The sequence below is a fragment of the Telopea speciosissima genome, chromosome 3 (assembly GCF_018873765.1).
Source record: "Telopea speciosissima isolate NSW1024214 ecotype Mountain lineage chromosome 3, Tspe_v1, whole genome shotgun sequence".
In the NCBI taxonomy this organism is placed as follows: Eukaryota; Viridiplantae; Streptophyta; class Magnoliopsida; order Proteales; family Proteaceae; genus Telopea; species Telopea speciosissima.
Window position 1 is genome coordinate 10050995 of NC_057918.1, and position 15454 is coordinate 10066448.

The 15454-nt window shown below is 36.9% G+C and overlaps 1 protein-coding gene across 1 annotated transcript; it reads left to right on the forward strand.

Moving 5' to 3' along the window:
• The first annotated feature begins 8134 nt into the window (after nucleotides 1–8134).
• On the forward strand, nucleotides 8135–9829 carry LOC122654537 (AAA-ATPase ASD, mitochondrial-like). The gene has a single exon (XM_043848662.1). It carries the CDS (start codon nucleotides 8160–8162, stop codon nucleotides 9720–9722), a length of 1563 nt encoding a protein of 520 aa, XP_043704597.1. The 5' UTR covers nucleotides 8135–8159; the 3' UTR covers nucleotides 9723–9829.
• The last annotated feature ends 5625 nt before the right edge of the window (nucleotides 9830–15454 follow it).

Below are 15454 nucleotides of genomic sequence, written 5' to 3' on the forward strand. Positions count from 1 at the left end.
TGGACTCTTACCTTAATAAGAGTCCGACTCCGAAATAACTCTCCACTCCGCTCCACGCCGAGAACCTTTCAAAAGAAGGACTCCTACCATACTAGGACTCTTCCAACCGCCTCATCTCCTCCTCACTCTATAAATATCCAGGTATGGAGCACCATTGCTCAACTCACTTTTTGACTAGCGATTCTGCTGTTGCATTGGAGACTGACTTGAGCATCGGAGAGTCAGGCCGGAGCCACACTGGCCCTCTTGTGCTCATTGTTTGATTTTTGCAGGTTCATCCGCGGGCGAACCAAGTACCGGAGGTTTTCACATGCAACATTATGATAGATTGTGATTGATGGATTACCTATCAACATTTGTTTTGATAGACATGGTTAAACTTAATTAATATTAGATGTAGAGATCCAAAAGAATGAGAAATAATTTCAAATTGAAAAGCCAAATTGGTTTTAAGTGTTCATGAATGCATGAGAAGATTAGAATTTAGTTGCAAAAAAATCAGTTTACTCCTTGATTTCTACTAGGATAACTCGTATTTTTGCTCTCGTACTATTTCAAAGCACCTTTATTAAAATACGTATTAAATATGTCCCGTATCATTGTCGTGCACATTTTATTGCGCTGGATTTTTAAAACAAACTATTGCCGTGTGGGCCGATTTCTTGTCGTATGTATCCATTACCGTATTATTGCCACACCTGAACTTACTAATTATGGGAGGCCCACGTTGCACTTAAGGGTGTAAATGGGTTTTGAACCGATTATTTGGTTCGATTTCTGTTCAGTTCCACAAGGAATGGATTCTATGGCATAAAATCAAGTATGAGAACTCTTTGAATTGTTAGGGTGCCTAAAAAAGAATCCCAATGATAATATAGAGAGATACAAGGCACATCTTGTAGAGAAACGATTATCAATGGATGATATTAATTATAAAGAAAACCTTATCTCCATTTTATTTTAATTCTTTGTGAATTGTTATGGTACTGGTAGTTAATTTGATCGTAAAATGCATCAGGTGGATGTTAAAATGGAATTCCTAAAATGTGGGTCATATGAACTATTTAAGTCATTATGTGTGTAATATTTGTTTAATCATTGGTATGTATATTTAATGATTTCAATCTTTAGATTTTTGTCATTTATTTGATTTGCACAAATAAAGTTTGAAATACACCTATAGGACAAAATGCAATATAGTTTGGATCTAGAAATAACTAGGGTGCAAGTTTGGCCTTGATGGTCCGAGCTCGCCTTGAATCCAAACAAAGTTTGGGTTGAGATACCGTGCACTATAACTATGATTCACAAGGATGAATTATGTTTTAATTAGAGGAGATTGAACGCCACCCGGTCACGCCAGACACGCAGCCCCTACACTTGACACAAGAGGTGCGTGAAATGATTACCACACCTTAGTCATTTCTAGGGTTCTAGGGGGTGGCGTTCTCTTTTAAGGTTGCAGTTTTTAAAACCAATCAAGTCCGATTCAATTTGGTTTTAAACGATCGGTTTCAATTTCAAATTGACAACCTTAGAAGTGATCGGCATTAAGAATTTTTTTCGCAAGTAGGAAATCTTGGCCTACCCTTCTGGTAAACCAGGAAAACCCCAAGCGGGCCAAGCCCATGTAAGACCCCACAACCCAGATGGACTTGGAAAACTCAAGGTCCATGAGAGCTATGGGACCTTATGAGGCTGACCCCAAGGGTTGGAGAAGAGTACGTCCACCTCTAGACTTCTTCTATTTGAGGTGTGGTCCCTAGCTGACTTACCTATCTCTTGGAGTTCGACATTAAGACTTGGCCAAAAGGGTTAGATAAGTCGTTTTGAATTGAAACTTTTAAAAAAGAGTTTTGAGATGGAAGCGCAATGACTCACCCATATCGGTCATATAACAAGTAGTAATAACAAGGATTTGTGACCAGTAAAACTAAAATGAATGGTCAGATGGTCCAACTTTGATATCTGAATTGGGCCCACATAGAAAACCTGTAAGATTTGGGTTAGAAAAAAAGCGAGTAAGACATTAGAAAAAAACAGACTTAACCCAATCAAATTAAATGAGATCGCCATTCGCCAGGTAAGGGATGAGATTTAAAAAAATATATTTTTAGGTGTCACTATGTCTAGTGGAGTATAATATTTCACTATTTACCTCTTTGTAGTATTTTTTTTATTTTTTTAATAGAATTACCTCTTTATAGTACATGGATTAATCTATTGTAACAGAGGATCTCAATTCCCACATACATCTTAATGGTCAAATTTTAGTCCAAAGCAAGTAAGGAAAGTTGTTTAAACCCTTATTCAAAGTTCTAATAAAATTATCAAAATAACATCAAATGGAAATGAATATAAAATACAAAATGGTATCTTTTGTCAAATTTTTTTTTTTTTTTTTTTTGATAAATATAAACTTTATTGCATAAAAAGAAAAAGAAAAAGGAAGAAAGGGGAGAATATACAAAGAGAAATAGCTACACAACCTTTCCAAAGACAACCCCCAAGTGACAGGCTACAGCCTCTGATAAAACAAAGCCTAACCAGGCCATAAGACAACCCAAGAGAAAACACAATACCATCTAAGAGTGGGGAGGGGGGGGGGGGGACAATCCCATAGAACATGGAAGCCCCAATTTGCCCCAATTTGCCCCAATTTCTAACAAGAAGGGTAGCGGAAGATGATTCTTTCCCTCTGAAGATCACATCTTTGCAGCGATTAATCATATCGAGTCGGATATCTTCAACAATGTCTAATGAATGACTTACATAAATGCAGTACTAGTATACCTCATATGTGTCTATTGTAGGTAATTTAAAGTATACCTAACTCTGTACAAGACTTGGTACTCCATTTGCAGTGGAAATATTGGAATGATTCTTGAAAGATCGTTATTCCACTTTAGATGTAGAAGTTGTGGCATGCTTTGAGGTTATCTCTCAAGCATCCTATTAGTCAGGACATTTTTTGTGATAGATCTAAAGGTCATTCTGTATATTGAGAAGTTCATACAAATCTTCTGTGACAATACCGCGTTAGTTCACTTCTCTTACATATGTTCAATGAATCTACACATTAAGATAAATTACAACACTGTTAAAGAAATTGTTTGGAACCATCGAGTAACAATAGAACAAGTTGGCAATGGAAAATGTTTGACCTTTCCAAAAAGGAAGGAAAGAAAAAGTATAAAAAAAGGTATGTCTTGATCATGTGGGTCATATGAACTATTTAAATCACTATGTGTCTAATATTTGTTTAATCATTGGTATGTATATTTAATGATTCCAACCTTATAGATTTTTGTCATTTATTTGATTTGCACAAATAAAATTTGAAATTCACTTATAAGACAAAATGCAATATAGTTTGGACCTAGAAATAACCGTGGGGTTGTTTCAAAATTAACAATTGACTGATTTTTTTAAAGTTGAAGCTTTCCACAGGAGAAAAAAAATGGGGAAGGCTGGATATGCCACCAGCTTTTGATAATCTAGCGACATACACCAATCACAGGGTTGGACACAAGAGGGCAATCGGATCTTTTCCAAAAAGGGAAGAAAGAGGATGACACATGTTCGACATCGTAGCAGTGTGCCTAAACTTTTTCAAAAAAAGAAAGAAGAAAAAAGCTCATTATAATACATGAAAGATAGTGACTTACATATTAGACATTACAATGTGATCATACATCAAGTTTACAATTCAAGACACAATTTGGAGTCCATGTGATATTTTGGACCAATTAGAAGAATGTTCGTGAACATGGCCGTTCCTTACCCCTTTAACCAACAACTGTTGTGTTCGGTAACTTGAGGCTCAAGGAGTATCAACTAGATAAAAGGGTCATCCTCATGTCACATTACAAAAAGGTGCCATCTCATTCCCACTACATTGATGGAAGAAGTTGTAAAAGGAGATGGTCTTAAAATATCATATGGTTCTGTCTTCGCAAGAAATGATTTAGAGTTGAAGAAGCACCATTACCCTCTTACCTTGTAAGAGAAGAGAAGAAACCCATTGTTAAAAGACAATGTTAAGTAATTTTTAATTTTTTTTTCGGTAAATTGAAATTCTTTCATATGATAGTGAAAGAACATAATGAAAAAAACAGCTTTAAAATATAATGACAAATATAAAATATCTTCCACAATTGATTGGACAGCTAAAAAAACATTTGATGATCATCTCATAATAGGTGTTGAACGAATTCACGACAATCCAATTCCACTAGTAAATCCTTAATTAATTGTTAATGCTTACATTAAGGGTCCTGAGCAAGAATTACCTGGACATCGATTCATAGCCATTTCAATTAGCCACGATTCTTTGTGGGGTCCTGGAAAAAACCTAGACGACCCCTGGTCTTCTTCCACACATAAAACAAAAAAAAGGCTTGCAAACTGGTCAACCAAACAATGCCTGAAACCGGTGACTCGACATTAACATACTAGTCAATGGAATCTCTCTCTCTCACTTTCTCTTTCTCTCGAGTTGTTTTTAGTGGTTAAGTTATGTTTTACTTGACTTGGCACTTGCAAGGAATTGCATTTGAACGATTAATTTAAGATTATTTCAAAATAAGATAATGATTATAAAGTAAATGAACATAAACTAATGAAATACAGTACTAAAGGCATAGGCATGTTTTCTTATAAATTAAAAGAAAAAAAAGAAGAAAGAAATAAGCATTTTTTTCTCATATAAAAATAAAAAGAAAAAAGACAGGCGCATGTATCATCTTGTGTGCATTTGTTTGCTTATGCTATAAGGGTCATGTTTTGTCATTAATCACAATTAGTTACATTGAATCTATCACTATATCAAATTTTATATTTGGAGATGAGTTATTTGCATAGATTTGAAAATTTTCTGTCTTATATAATAATGTTAAATTGTATAATTAATCTTTAAAAAGACCAACTGCATATGCACGCAATCAGGGGACAGTCATAATATACGCAGTTTTATCCTTGTTTTGTTGAGAGGTTGTTTCCAAAGACTTGAACGCATGTTCACTTGGTCACAATGGAATAACCTAACCATTGCTCCTAGGGTGCAAGTTGTCGCCCCGACCAACAGTCGGTTGAGATATGCGGGCGGTTAGTCTTAAATTTTGACCCAGTCGGGTGGTGGGTTAGGTTGAGGCAGCGGCACTGAGACTTGATTTAAGTTATCTATAAAATATATATTGATATAATATATACATTATAAACTTTAAATGTCACCTATATTTTTTATATAATATATTATATATAGCAATAAGTGATATAATACTTTTATTATAGTGTTATTTTAGTAATTTGATAATGTTCTCCGACCCATCCCCATGCATTTCTTTTCCTCCCATGATCGCATCGATCCCCGCCCCCGAGGGGATCGGTTGATTTCTGCCTTGAGTCGGGTCGGTCGGGCCTAGCTAAGGGACTTAGGGTTGGCTAGGGTTCTATAAAGCCCGCCCAACCCGACTGTTGTAGCCCTAATTGTACCAAAGTTTAGCCTCTATTATTCTATATCTTATAGAATTCATGAAAGGAATACTCTTGACAAATTGACCGATCGTATTTGGGTCTTTGTGCATAAATTTTTTGAATCAGATTACCATTCATCATGACATGCTTATTAGTTGTTACATAATTCTTTGAATCCTCTTATGGTTAGGGTTTTAAAACGCATAATGGGAGCAGAAGCCATCAATGCCGATTCTGATTTGATTTGGATTGGAATCATCTTGAATCAGTCTGATAAATAACTCTAGAAACAACAGATATAAGTAAGGTGTGAAAAGCAAACTGAAATCAAATCGAATCGGTAAAACCGAAATCGTGAAATCATTTAATAAATGGTTCGATTATGATTTCAAAATTGAGATCATTTAGTTAAATAGTTTTAACTAAACCAAACCGTTTAACACTCATAAATGTATCAAAATCAAACAGAAACCATTTACCTAATCGAACCAGTTAAAATAGAAACCGTGAAACCATTTAATAAATGGTTCGATTATGATTTTACAATTGAAACTATTTAATTAAACGATTTGAATCGAATCGAACCATTTAACACCCTTAGATATAAGAATATTCCAATAATTCTGGAGTTTTTACCCAGCTATCGACCATTTGACCTCCGATTCCAATCTAAATCGAACGATTCGTTCCAATTTGCAAATTCTTGAAACCCTGCTTATGATAAACTCAGGTTGCTGAACACAATCCATCACACGACAAATTGAATTATTAATGAGACATTGACTCATTGTAGACCAACCAATTGGGGGTAATAAAATAATATTAATTTCGATCGACAAGAAATAGAAAACTGAATCTTTCCTCGTATTAAAATCGATTGTTTTCGTCGATTGGAAAACTACTTGTCTTTAATAAATCCCACCTAATACAGTTTCTTCTGCGTTGAATATTTCAATCCAAAAAGAAAGTGTTGAATATGAAGATAGCTTAAGCCCCGATGGCTTTTTTATTCACAACATGCTTTGAGGTATGGTATCGGATCCCCAGATATGGCCGATACTGAACGGTTTTGAAGGTGATCGATATCGATACCATATCAGTGGAATGGTACGGATAAAGGGTAAAATAGTTAAGAAAATCCATTTTTAAGGAAGTAAACTTGTCTGATACAGTCGATCCATGCCGATATTGTATCGGTATCATATCGGTTTTGAAAATGACCAATAATCGATCCGATAACGTGCACTATAACTATGATTTCCAAGGATGAATTATGTTTTAATTAGGAGAGATTGAACGCCACCCGGTCACGCCAAACACGTAGCCCCTACACTTGACACAAGGGGTGCGTGAAATGCTTGCCACACCTTAGCCATTTCTGGGGTTTTAGGGGGTGGCGTTCTCTTTCCCTTTAATTAGACACTAAAAACTTGAGAATCACTAGATACGAATTGTTGAATTCTTTTCTAATCAAATTACTATTCATATTGGAATCGGTTAATTCTGATTTATATAGTATAAGGAATCGGTATCAGATCCATCGAATTCCCCTGATTGAATTGATAACGGTTAAGGACAATTCCGATTCTGGGCCGATCCCCTGTTGATGGTTCAGTACAAATACAAGGTAAAAGAAGTCTTAAAATAGAAATTAAATAAAAACCTGAGGTAACCTATCCAATCTGGCCAGTACAAGGCACTCTGAATTGGCATCGGATTGGTATCACTGAGGTTATCAAATTCCTAAAAGCTTGGGCAGACGATCTTTGGATAGGCAAGGTTGGCTATTTAGAATAATTTCAACCAGTCAACTTGTTTTTCCTTGCTCGACAAGCAATTCTCAAGTCAAGTCGAGTTGCCGCAAGTCTCCAGTAGACGATAACATGTACGTTATCAACCCGTCTCCGACGCTAGAAGATTTTTCAAAGTTCGGTTCCTCTGCACATACCAATAGGTGAACATGGATGCAGATCCTCTATGGTGCACTGCCCCTAGTGGCCTGAGTGGAGTAGATTGAGCCATGTGCACAAAGACCACTTTACCCCTGCCTAAATGACTTGCTCGAGTGGGGGTAAGGTGATTATTGTCCACACACAGCTTAGTCTGCGCTGCACAAATCGTTACAAGTAACTGCACCGCAGAGCATCTGTGTTGAGGTGAACATACCTGTGAGAGCCAATCATCTGTCCTATTTTTACCATTTACAAGGGGAGGAAGGAGTTTTACGAAAACAAAATTAAAATGTAATTGGGTTTGATATGTACGTTCACCTGTTTATTTGTACTTGCAGATCATCATCATCACATGTTTATTTTGTTTTTATAAATACCCATTCTTCCCTTGTACATGATAAAAATAGGACAGGTGGTTACCTATCCCATGTCAGTCCACCTGCATGTACGGAGGAATCAAGCTCAGAAGCATGGATACGTTGAACTCTCTTCTCCAGCGTTCGGTTTCTCTGATGGACCCCACATCCAAGAAACTACGAAGCTCTTACCCTACACAAGCGACGCAAAGGAAGATGTGAGGAAAATGGCAACATTACCTTCACCAGTTCACCCCTTTTGCCCTTTCTTTAACTGCGCTCTTCTCTCCCCACTCTTTATAAAAGGATCAGCAGCTTTCCAGACCACACCCACTGTATTCATTCATTCAAGAAAGAGAAGGAGAAGAAGGAAAAGATGATGATGATGACGGGAGAGTTATGGACGAGCTTAAGCTCAACAGCCGCGGCTATAATGTTCGGTTGGGCTCTTTTCCAGCAATACTTTCCCTACCAACTCCGAGAATACTTCAGTAAATATGGCCTTCAATTCGTAACCATTTTCTACCCATACATCCAAATCACCTTCCATGAGTACACCGCCCAGCGCTTCAAGCGCAGTGAGGTCTACTCCACCATCGAAGCCTATCTCATCTCCAACTCATCCAAGCGCGCAAAGCGTCTCAAGGCCGATGCTGGTAAGGACGCTCGCAACCTTGTACTCAGCATGGATGACCACGAAGAGGTCACCGACGATTTCCAAGGCATCAAATTTTGGTGGTCTTCCAACAAAACCGTCACCAAGACTCCTTCATTCTCTTTCTATCCGGCCTCCGACGGTTCGCGCTACTACAAACTCACCTTCCACAAGCGCTACAGGGAATTCGTCACTGCCACTTACCTCAACCATGTCATGGAAGAAGGCAAAGCTGTCGGAAAGAGAAACCGGCAGCGGAAACTCTACACCAACAACAAGAGTGATGACTGGTACGGCTGGAAGAAAACGGTGTGGAGTCATGTGGTGTTCGAGCACCCTTCCACGTTTCAGACTCTGGCGATGGAACCCGAGAAGAAGAAGGATATCATGGACGACCTCATTAATTTCAGTAAGAGCAAAGACTACTACAAGAAGATTGGTAAGGCTTGGAAGCGAGGCTACTTGTTGTACGGCCCTCCCGGAACTGGCAAGTCTTCTATGATTGCCTCCATGGCTAATCTCTTGGATTATGACATCTATGATCTCGAATTGACGGCCGTGAAGGACAATACGGAGCTGCGGAAGCTACTGATCGAGACTAGTAGCAAATCGATCATCGTGATTGAAGACATTGATTGCTCTCTTGATCTAACTGGTCAAAGGAAGGATAAGAAGAAGGAGGAAGAGGATAAAAAGGAAGGGGAAGGAGTCCCAGAAGCCGTTAAAAAGGAAGAAGAGAAGAAAAAGGATTCGGATAGCAAAGTAACTCTATCTGGGCTTCTCAATTTCATTGACGGGCTCTGGTCGGCCTGCGGAGGAGAGAGGCTCATCGTGTTCACCACAAACTATGTGGAGAAATTGGACCCAGCTCTCATAAGGAGGGGTCGGATGGACAAACACATAGAGATGTCGTACTGCAAGTACGAAGGGTTCAAGGTGTTGGCCAAGAATTATTTGGACTTGGATTCACACCCTCTGTTCGAGACGATTCATGGATTGATGGACGAAACCCAGATCACTCCGGCAGACGTTGCAGAGAATTTGATGCCCAAATCCTTGGGGAAAAATGCCAAGGAGGACTGCCTGGAGGCACTGATCCGTGCTCTCCAAGTGGCTAAAGAAGAAGCGAGAGTTAAGGCCGCCGAGGAAGCATTAGCAGCGGCAAGCAGAGAGGAGGGGCCTTCCGCGACTACCAAACAAGCACAAGACAAGGAATCGTCGTTGACCATAAATGAAGACAAAGAGGCCGAGTCGACCCAATTGGTAAAAAACAATACGGATTAAAGAGAGAATCAGACCGGACCAACTACCACTAGGAACTCCAAACCGTTCCTGTCTTGCCGTGTTTCAATTTAGAATGTGTGGATGCATGTTATATTGAATGGGCTCAATGTCTGTTACCAAAAAAGCAATGGGCTCAATGTCAGTATTCTTTGTTTAATAAAGTGGCCCACGTTGCACTTAACTACTTAAGTGTGCAATTGGGTTTTGAATTGGTTATTTTGGTTCGACTTCTGTTCAGTTCTAAAAGGAATGGATTCTATGGCATAAAATCAAGTATTGAGAACTTGTTGAATTTTCAGATGGAGTCTAAAATAAATAAATAAAAATCTCGTTGGTTATATAGAGTGATACAAGAAGATGATATTAATTATAAAGAAAATTGTTACTCCTTTTTTTAAAAAAAAATAAAAAATCGTTGTGAATTGTTATGGTACTAGTACTTCATTTTGATTGGGAAATGCATCAAGTGGATGTTAAAATGGAATTCCTAAATAGTGACTTTATGGGGAAAGTGTACATGATAAACCTAATGTTTTTCATCAGATAATGGAGATCATTTAGTTTGCAAACTTAAGAAATTAATATATAGATTAAAACGGATTTCTCGACAATGGTATTTACTTTGAGTTGGGATTATTTGATGAGATGAAACAGTTTTTGACATGTAACTTTGACAAAGCATATAAGTGAAACCTTCTATATTTAAGCATAGAGATTCATCGTTAAGGTTGTCCCAAAGAATATATATTATCAAAGTACTAAAATGTTTTGGGATAAAATTAGGGCTATAAATAAGATCAGATTCGGCTCAAATAGTGCTATATCCGCATCCGCATCCGATTAGCTATCGGACGGATTCGGATAGTGCTAAACGGATACGGATACGGACGGATATGGATCGAATATTTTATCCGTTTACATGTAAATATAGCTTTTTGGATAGCTATAGCCTATCCGTATCCGCATCCGTTTAGCTTTCGGATGGATTCGGATAATGCTAAACGGATACGAAAACGGATTTCGACTATTCATTTACACCCCTAGATAAAATACTGTTCATCAAGTTGAGTAAGAAACAATGTCTGATAAATGACTTACATAAATGTAGTACTAGTATACCTCATATGTGTCTGTTGTAGGCAATTTAATGTATACCTAACTCCGCAGAAGACTTGTTACTGCATTGCAATGGGAATATTTGATTAATTCCCGAAAGATTGTTTATTCCACTTTAGATGTAGAAGTTGTGGCATGATTTGAGGTTCTCTCAAGCATTATAGTAATCAAGGCATTTTTGTAATAGGACTTAAAAATCGTTCTGTATGTTGAGAAGCTAATATGAATCTTTGTGACAATACTGCGTTAGGTCACTTCTCTAACATGTCTTCAATGAGTCGACACATTAAGATAATATATACAACACTGTTAAAGAAGTTGTTTGGAACGATGGAGAAACAATAGATCAAGTTAATTGGCAGTGGGAAATGTTTGACCTTACCACAAATGGAAGAAGAAAAAAGGCATGTGCGGATCATGTACCAACTATGAATATCATTATATGTTTCTAATATTAGTTTAGTCATTGGTATGTATATTTGTTGATCCCAACCTTTAGATTTTTGTCATTTATTTGGTTTGCACAAATAAAATTTGAAATACACCTATACACACAAAATGCAATTTAGTCTGGACCTAGAAATGATCATTGGGTTGATTTATTTTTTTTTTTATTTTAATATTTTTATGAATCATTGGGTTGATTTAAAATTAACAATGGGCCGTTTTTTTAAGGTTGAAGCTTTCCACATGAGGGTTCGTTTTAAAAAAAAAGGGAGAAAGTTGGATATGTTGTCAGTTTTCGATAAGGTAGCGGCATACACTAATCATAAAGTTGGGTACAAGAAGGCAAGGGGGTCTATACCAAAGAGGGAGGAGAGGATGACACATGTTTGGCACCCTGACGGCGTGCCTAGTCTTTTTCAAGAAAACCAAATAAAAAAAAGCTTATTGTAATATATGAAAGGGAATAACTTATATAGGGAAAAAGATCTCTGTTCGTGAGTGTGGCATACGCCAGCACTCCCATGAGTCTATCTCTCTCCTTCCCATGTGAAAAGACACTTGTGCCCCCTAATTTTAAGGAGGAGAGAGATAGACACATGGGAGTGCTGGCGTAGGCCACACTCCCGTACAGAAAACTGCTTCCCACTTATATATTAGACATATACCATAATGATTCGTGGTTTAGAATTTTCATTTTGTACATAAAATAGTACATAAAGATTGAAAAGATGTTACAGTATGATCATACATCAAGTTTGCAATTCAAGACACAATTTTCCATGTGATATTATGGATCAATTTGAAGAATGTTTGTAGATATGACTCAACTACCATGTCACCCTTACCCATTTATCCAATAAATGTTGTGTTTGGTTACTTGAGTCTCAAGGAGGAATCGTTATCCCCTTCAATTTGTTGTCCGCTCAAATTCCTCCGATTCCTTACGTAAGGGGCGAAAATGACCATCCTACCTCCTATTCGAACACACTGCCCAAGGCAAAGACCACTCCTCCTATTAGAGAAATTAGAGCGGACAAGAAATTGGAGGTGATAATTATTCCTCAAGAAGTATCAATTGGATAAAAGGGATATGTGTCATTACAAAAAGGTGCCCTCTCATTTCCACTACATTGACAGAAGAAGTGGTAGAAGGGAGATCAATGGTTTTAAAGTAACATATTGTTTTGTCTTGTCTTTGCAAGACAAGATGCGGAGTTTCCATCACACTTAGCCGTCTAAGACAAACTTGAAGCGCGACAACCCTCTTAGCTTGTAAAAGAAGAAACCCATTGTTAGAATATAATGTTAGGTAATTTTTTGATAAATTTAATTAATTTCATTCATTTGAGGGGGGAGAACGTGCTGTTGTAAAAATAAGTGGCTCTTTCAACTATGGAGTGGAATTTAATTAAACTATCATGCACGATACTTACAAAGTCATCCTTGCTAAAGTGTCAATACCAGAATTGATCTCCCTAGGAATACAACAACAAGAATATGCTCTAAAATACAATGACAAATGTAGAATGTTTTCCACATCTGGTTGGGCCGTTAAAGGAACGTTTGATGATGCTCCCAACAGGTATTGAACGAGCTCATGACAGTCTAATTCCACTAGTAAATTCTTAAAACACTCGAAAATTACTTTCAACAAACCTCTTATGACCACCATTGTTTCTCCCACCAGAATGGAACTGAATGTTGTCTTTTGAGATTTTATCCTTTTAAGTAGTTTTTTGGTAGAATCCTTTTAAGTAGTTGGAGAGTGCAGGAAATACTACATTAATGTATAGGCTAGCAAATAAACAGAGAATTTAATGGCAAGATGATAATGTGTTGGAGAAGTAAGGCAACTATAATATGTGATCCTATTAGAGGTAAATTTCTGCAGCTATTTCAATTAGACACGATTCTTCGTGGGTTCCTTCCTTTTTTTTTTTTTTTTTAATTGATGAAATTCTTTGTGGGTTCCTGAAAAAAACCCAGATGACCCTTGGTCTTCTTGAAAAAAAGAAAAGGCAGAGAAAATATAGTTGAAAAATCAGGTTTTCTGACTCAATCGATTCGTCTTTCAAAAAACTTGGTAACTCAGTCTTGTCAAACTCAGTCAAGGCGAGTCACATTTTTTTTTAATACAATATATATGTATAAATTAGTAAAAATCAGAAAAAATACAGAAGAAAATATGGGGTAACTATTAAGAAAAACAAAAAATCACATATCAATGCTTTTTGAGTTTATACCATTAAACAAAAGAATGGAGTTGAGGAATTAAGGTTTTCTTACTGTTTTAATATGGATTATTATTTTTTTTGGTAAAAGAATATGGATTATTATTTTACTCAACTCAATTTCAAAGTGAACCGACTTTATGGTTTTTTTAAAAAAAACTAAACTCGCCAAGTTTATCATTACTTGGATATAAATACTGAGTTTTATTTGACTCGGACGATTATGACCCAGTCTCGTCATTTTTTACCTTGACCTAATCTACACGACTTCTTAAATTTTCCAAAATTTTGATTGAACTCGGGATCAAAACCCGATTTTTCAACTTTATCGCAAACCGGTCAACCATACACTGCCCGAAAATGAATAATAGTGGTGACTGATGACTGGACGCTAACATACTAGTCAATTAAATCTCTCTCTCGAGAGTTGCTTTTAGTGGTTAAGTTGTGTTTTACTTGGCTTGGCGCTTGCAAGGAATTGCATTTGGATGATTAATTAAAGATTACTCTACGATAAGATAATGATTATAAAGTAAATTAACATAAAACAATGAAATACCCTATTAAAGACATAGGCATGTATAATCTTGTGCGATTAATCAGTGTTAGTTACATTGAATCAATCACTATATCAAATTTTATATTTGAAGATGAGATGTTTGCATAGATACGAGGAAATTTCTTTCTCATATAATAATGCTAAATTGTATGATTATTCTTTAAAAAAGACTCAGTGCATGAGGACGCAGCATGGGGAGGATCATAATATACGTAGCTTTACTTCTGCTTCACTGAGAGGTTGTTTCAACATATGACTACTTGGTCACAACGGACCAACCTTACCGTTGCACCAGGCTGTACGTATCTGAGTCTTTGTTTATTTTCTTTAATCCTCTTTGTTTATAAATTATTAGAATGAGAATACCATTCATCATGATATGGATGTTTATCAGTTGGTACATAATTCTTTCAGTCCTCTTATGTTCAGGGTTTTAAAATGCATAATAGAAGTGGAAGCGATCGATGTCGATTCTGATTTGATTCGGATTGAAATCGTCTTGAATCAGTTTGAAAAAACCCCTAGAAACAATAGATTTAAAGAATATTTCAATAATTCTGGTGTTCTTTCCCAGTTAACGACCATTTGACCCGCTGATTCCAATCTAAATCGGACGATTCCGTTCCAATTTGCCAACTCTTGAAACCTGCTTACGATAAACTCAGGTTGCAGAACGCAATCCATCACATGGCATATTGAATTATTAATGAGACATTTACTCATTTTTGACCAACATTACCAACCAATTGGGTAATAAAATAATACTAATTTCGATCGACAAGAAATAGAAAAGTTAATCTTTCCTCAAGCGCATGTGTGCAAGTGTTGAATATTTCTACCCAACAAAAAGTGTGGAATATGAAGATACCTTTAGGTCTTCCGTCTTCCATTCAAAGAGGGAATTATTTTTTCATTAGGGGAGGGAGAACGTCACACATGTCGCCCCTGTGCCTTGATACAGGTGGTAGTGCAAAAAGATTGCTGCAACCCAGATCATTGTTGGGTTTTCAGGGGGTGTGATGGTTATTTTGAATGTTCATATCAAGGCGCAGAGTGGCACACTACTCAATTGGGCGATATTCTCTTTCCCTTCAATTAGATACTGAAAAACTTTGGAATCACTTGATACGATTGTTGAATTCTTATCTAATCAAATTACTATTCATATTGAAATCGATTGAGGCTGATTTATAGCACAAGAAATCGTTATCAAACCCGTCAAATTCCCTAGATTGAATCTCGATTCTGGGGCAATCCCATATGGATGGATCGATACAAATTTTAAATAAAAATCTGAGGTAAATCTATCCAATCTGGGCCGATACCTGAATTGGTATCATTGAGGGTATCCGATTCCTGAAACCTTGGGCAGACGATCT

Bases quoted from the DNA above. Each gene is read 5' to 3' on its own strand.
- LOC122654537 (XM_043848662.1), top strand. From the start codon at position 8,160: ATGATGATGATGACGGGAGAGTTATGGACGAGCTTAAGCTCAACAGCC.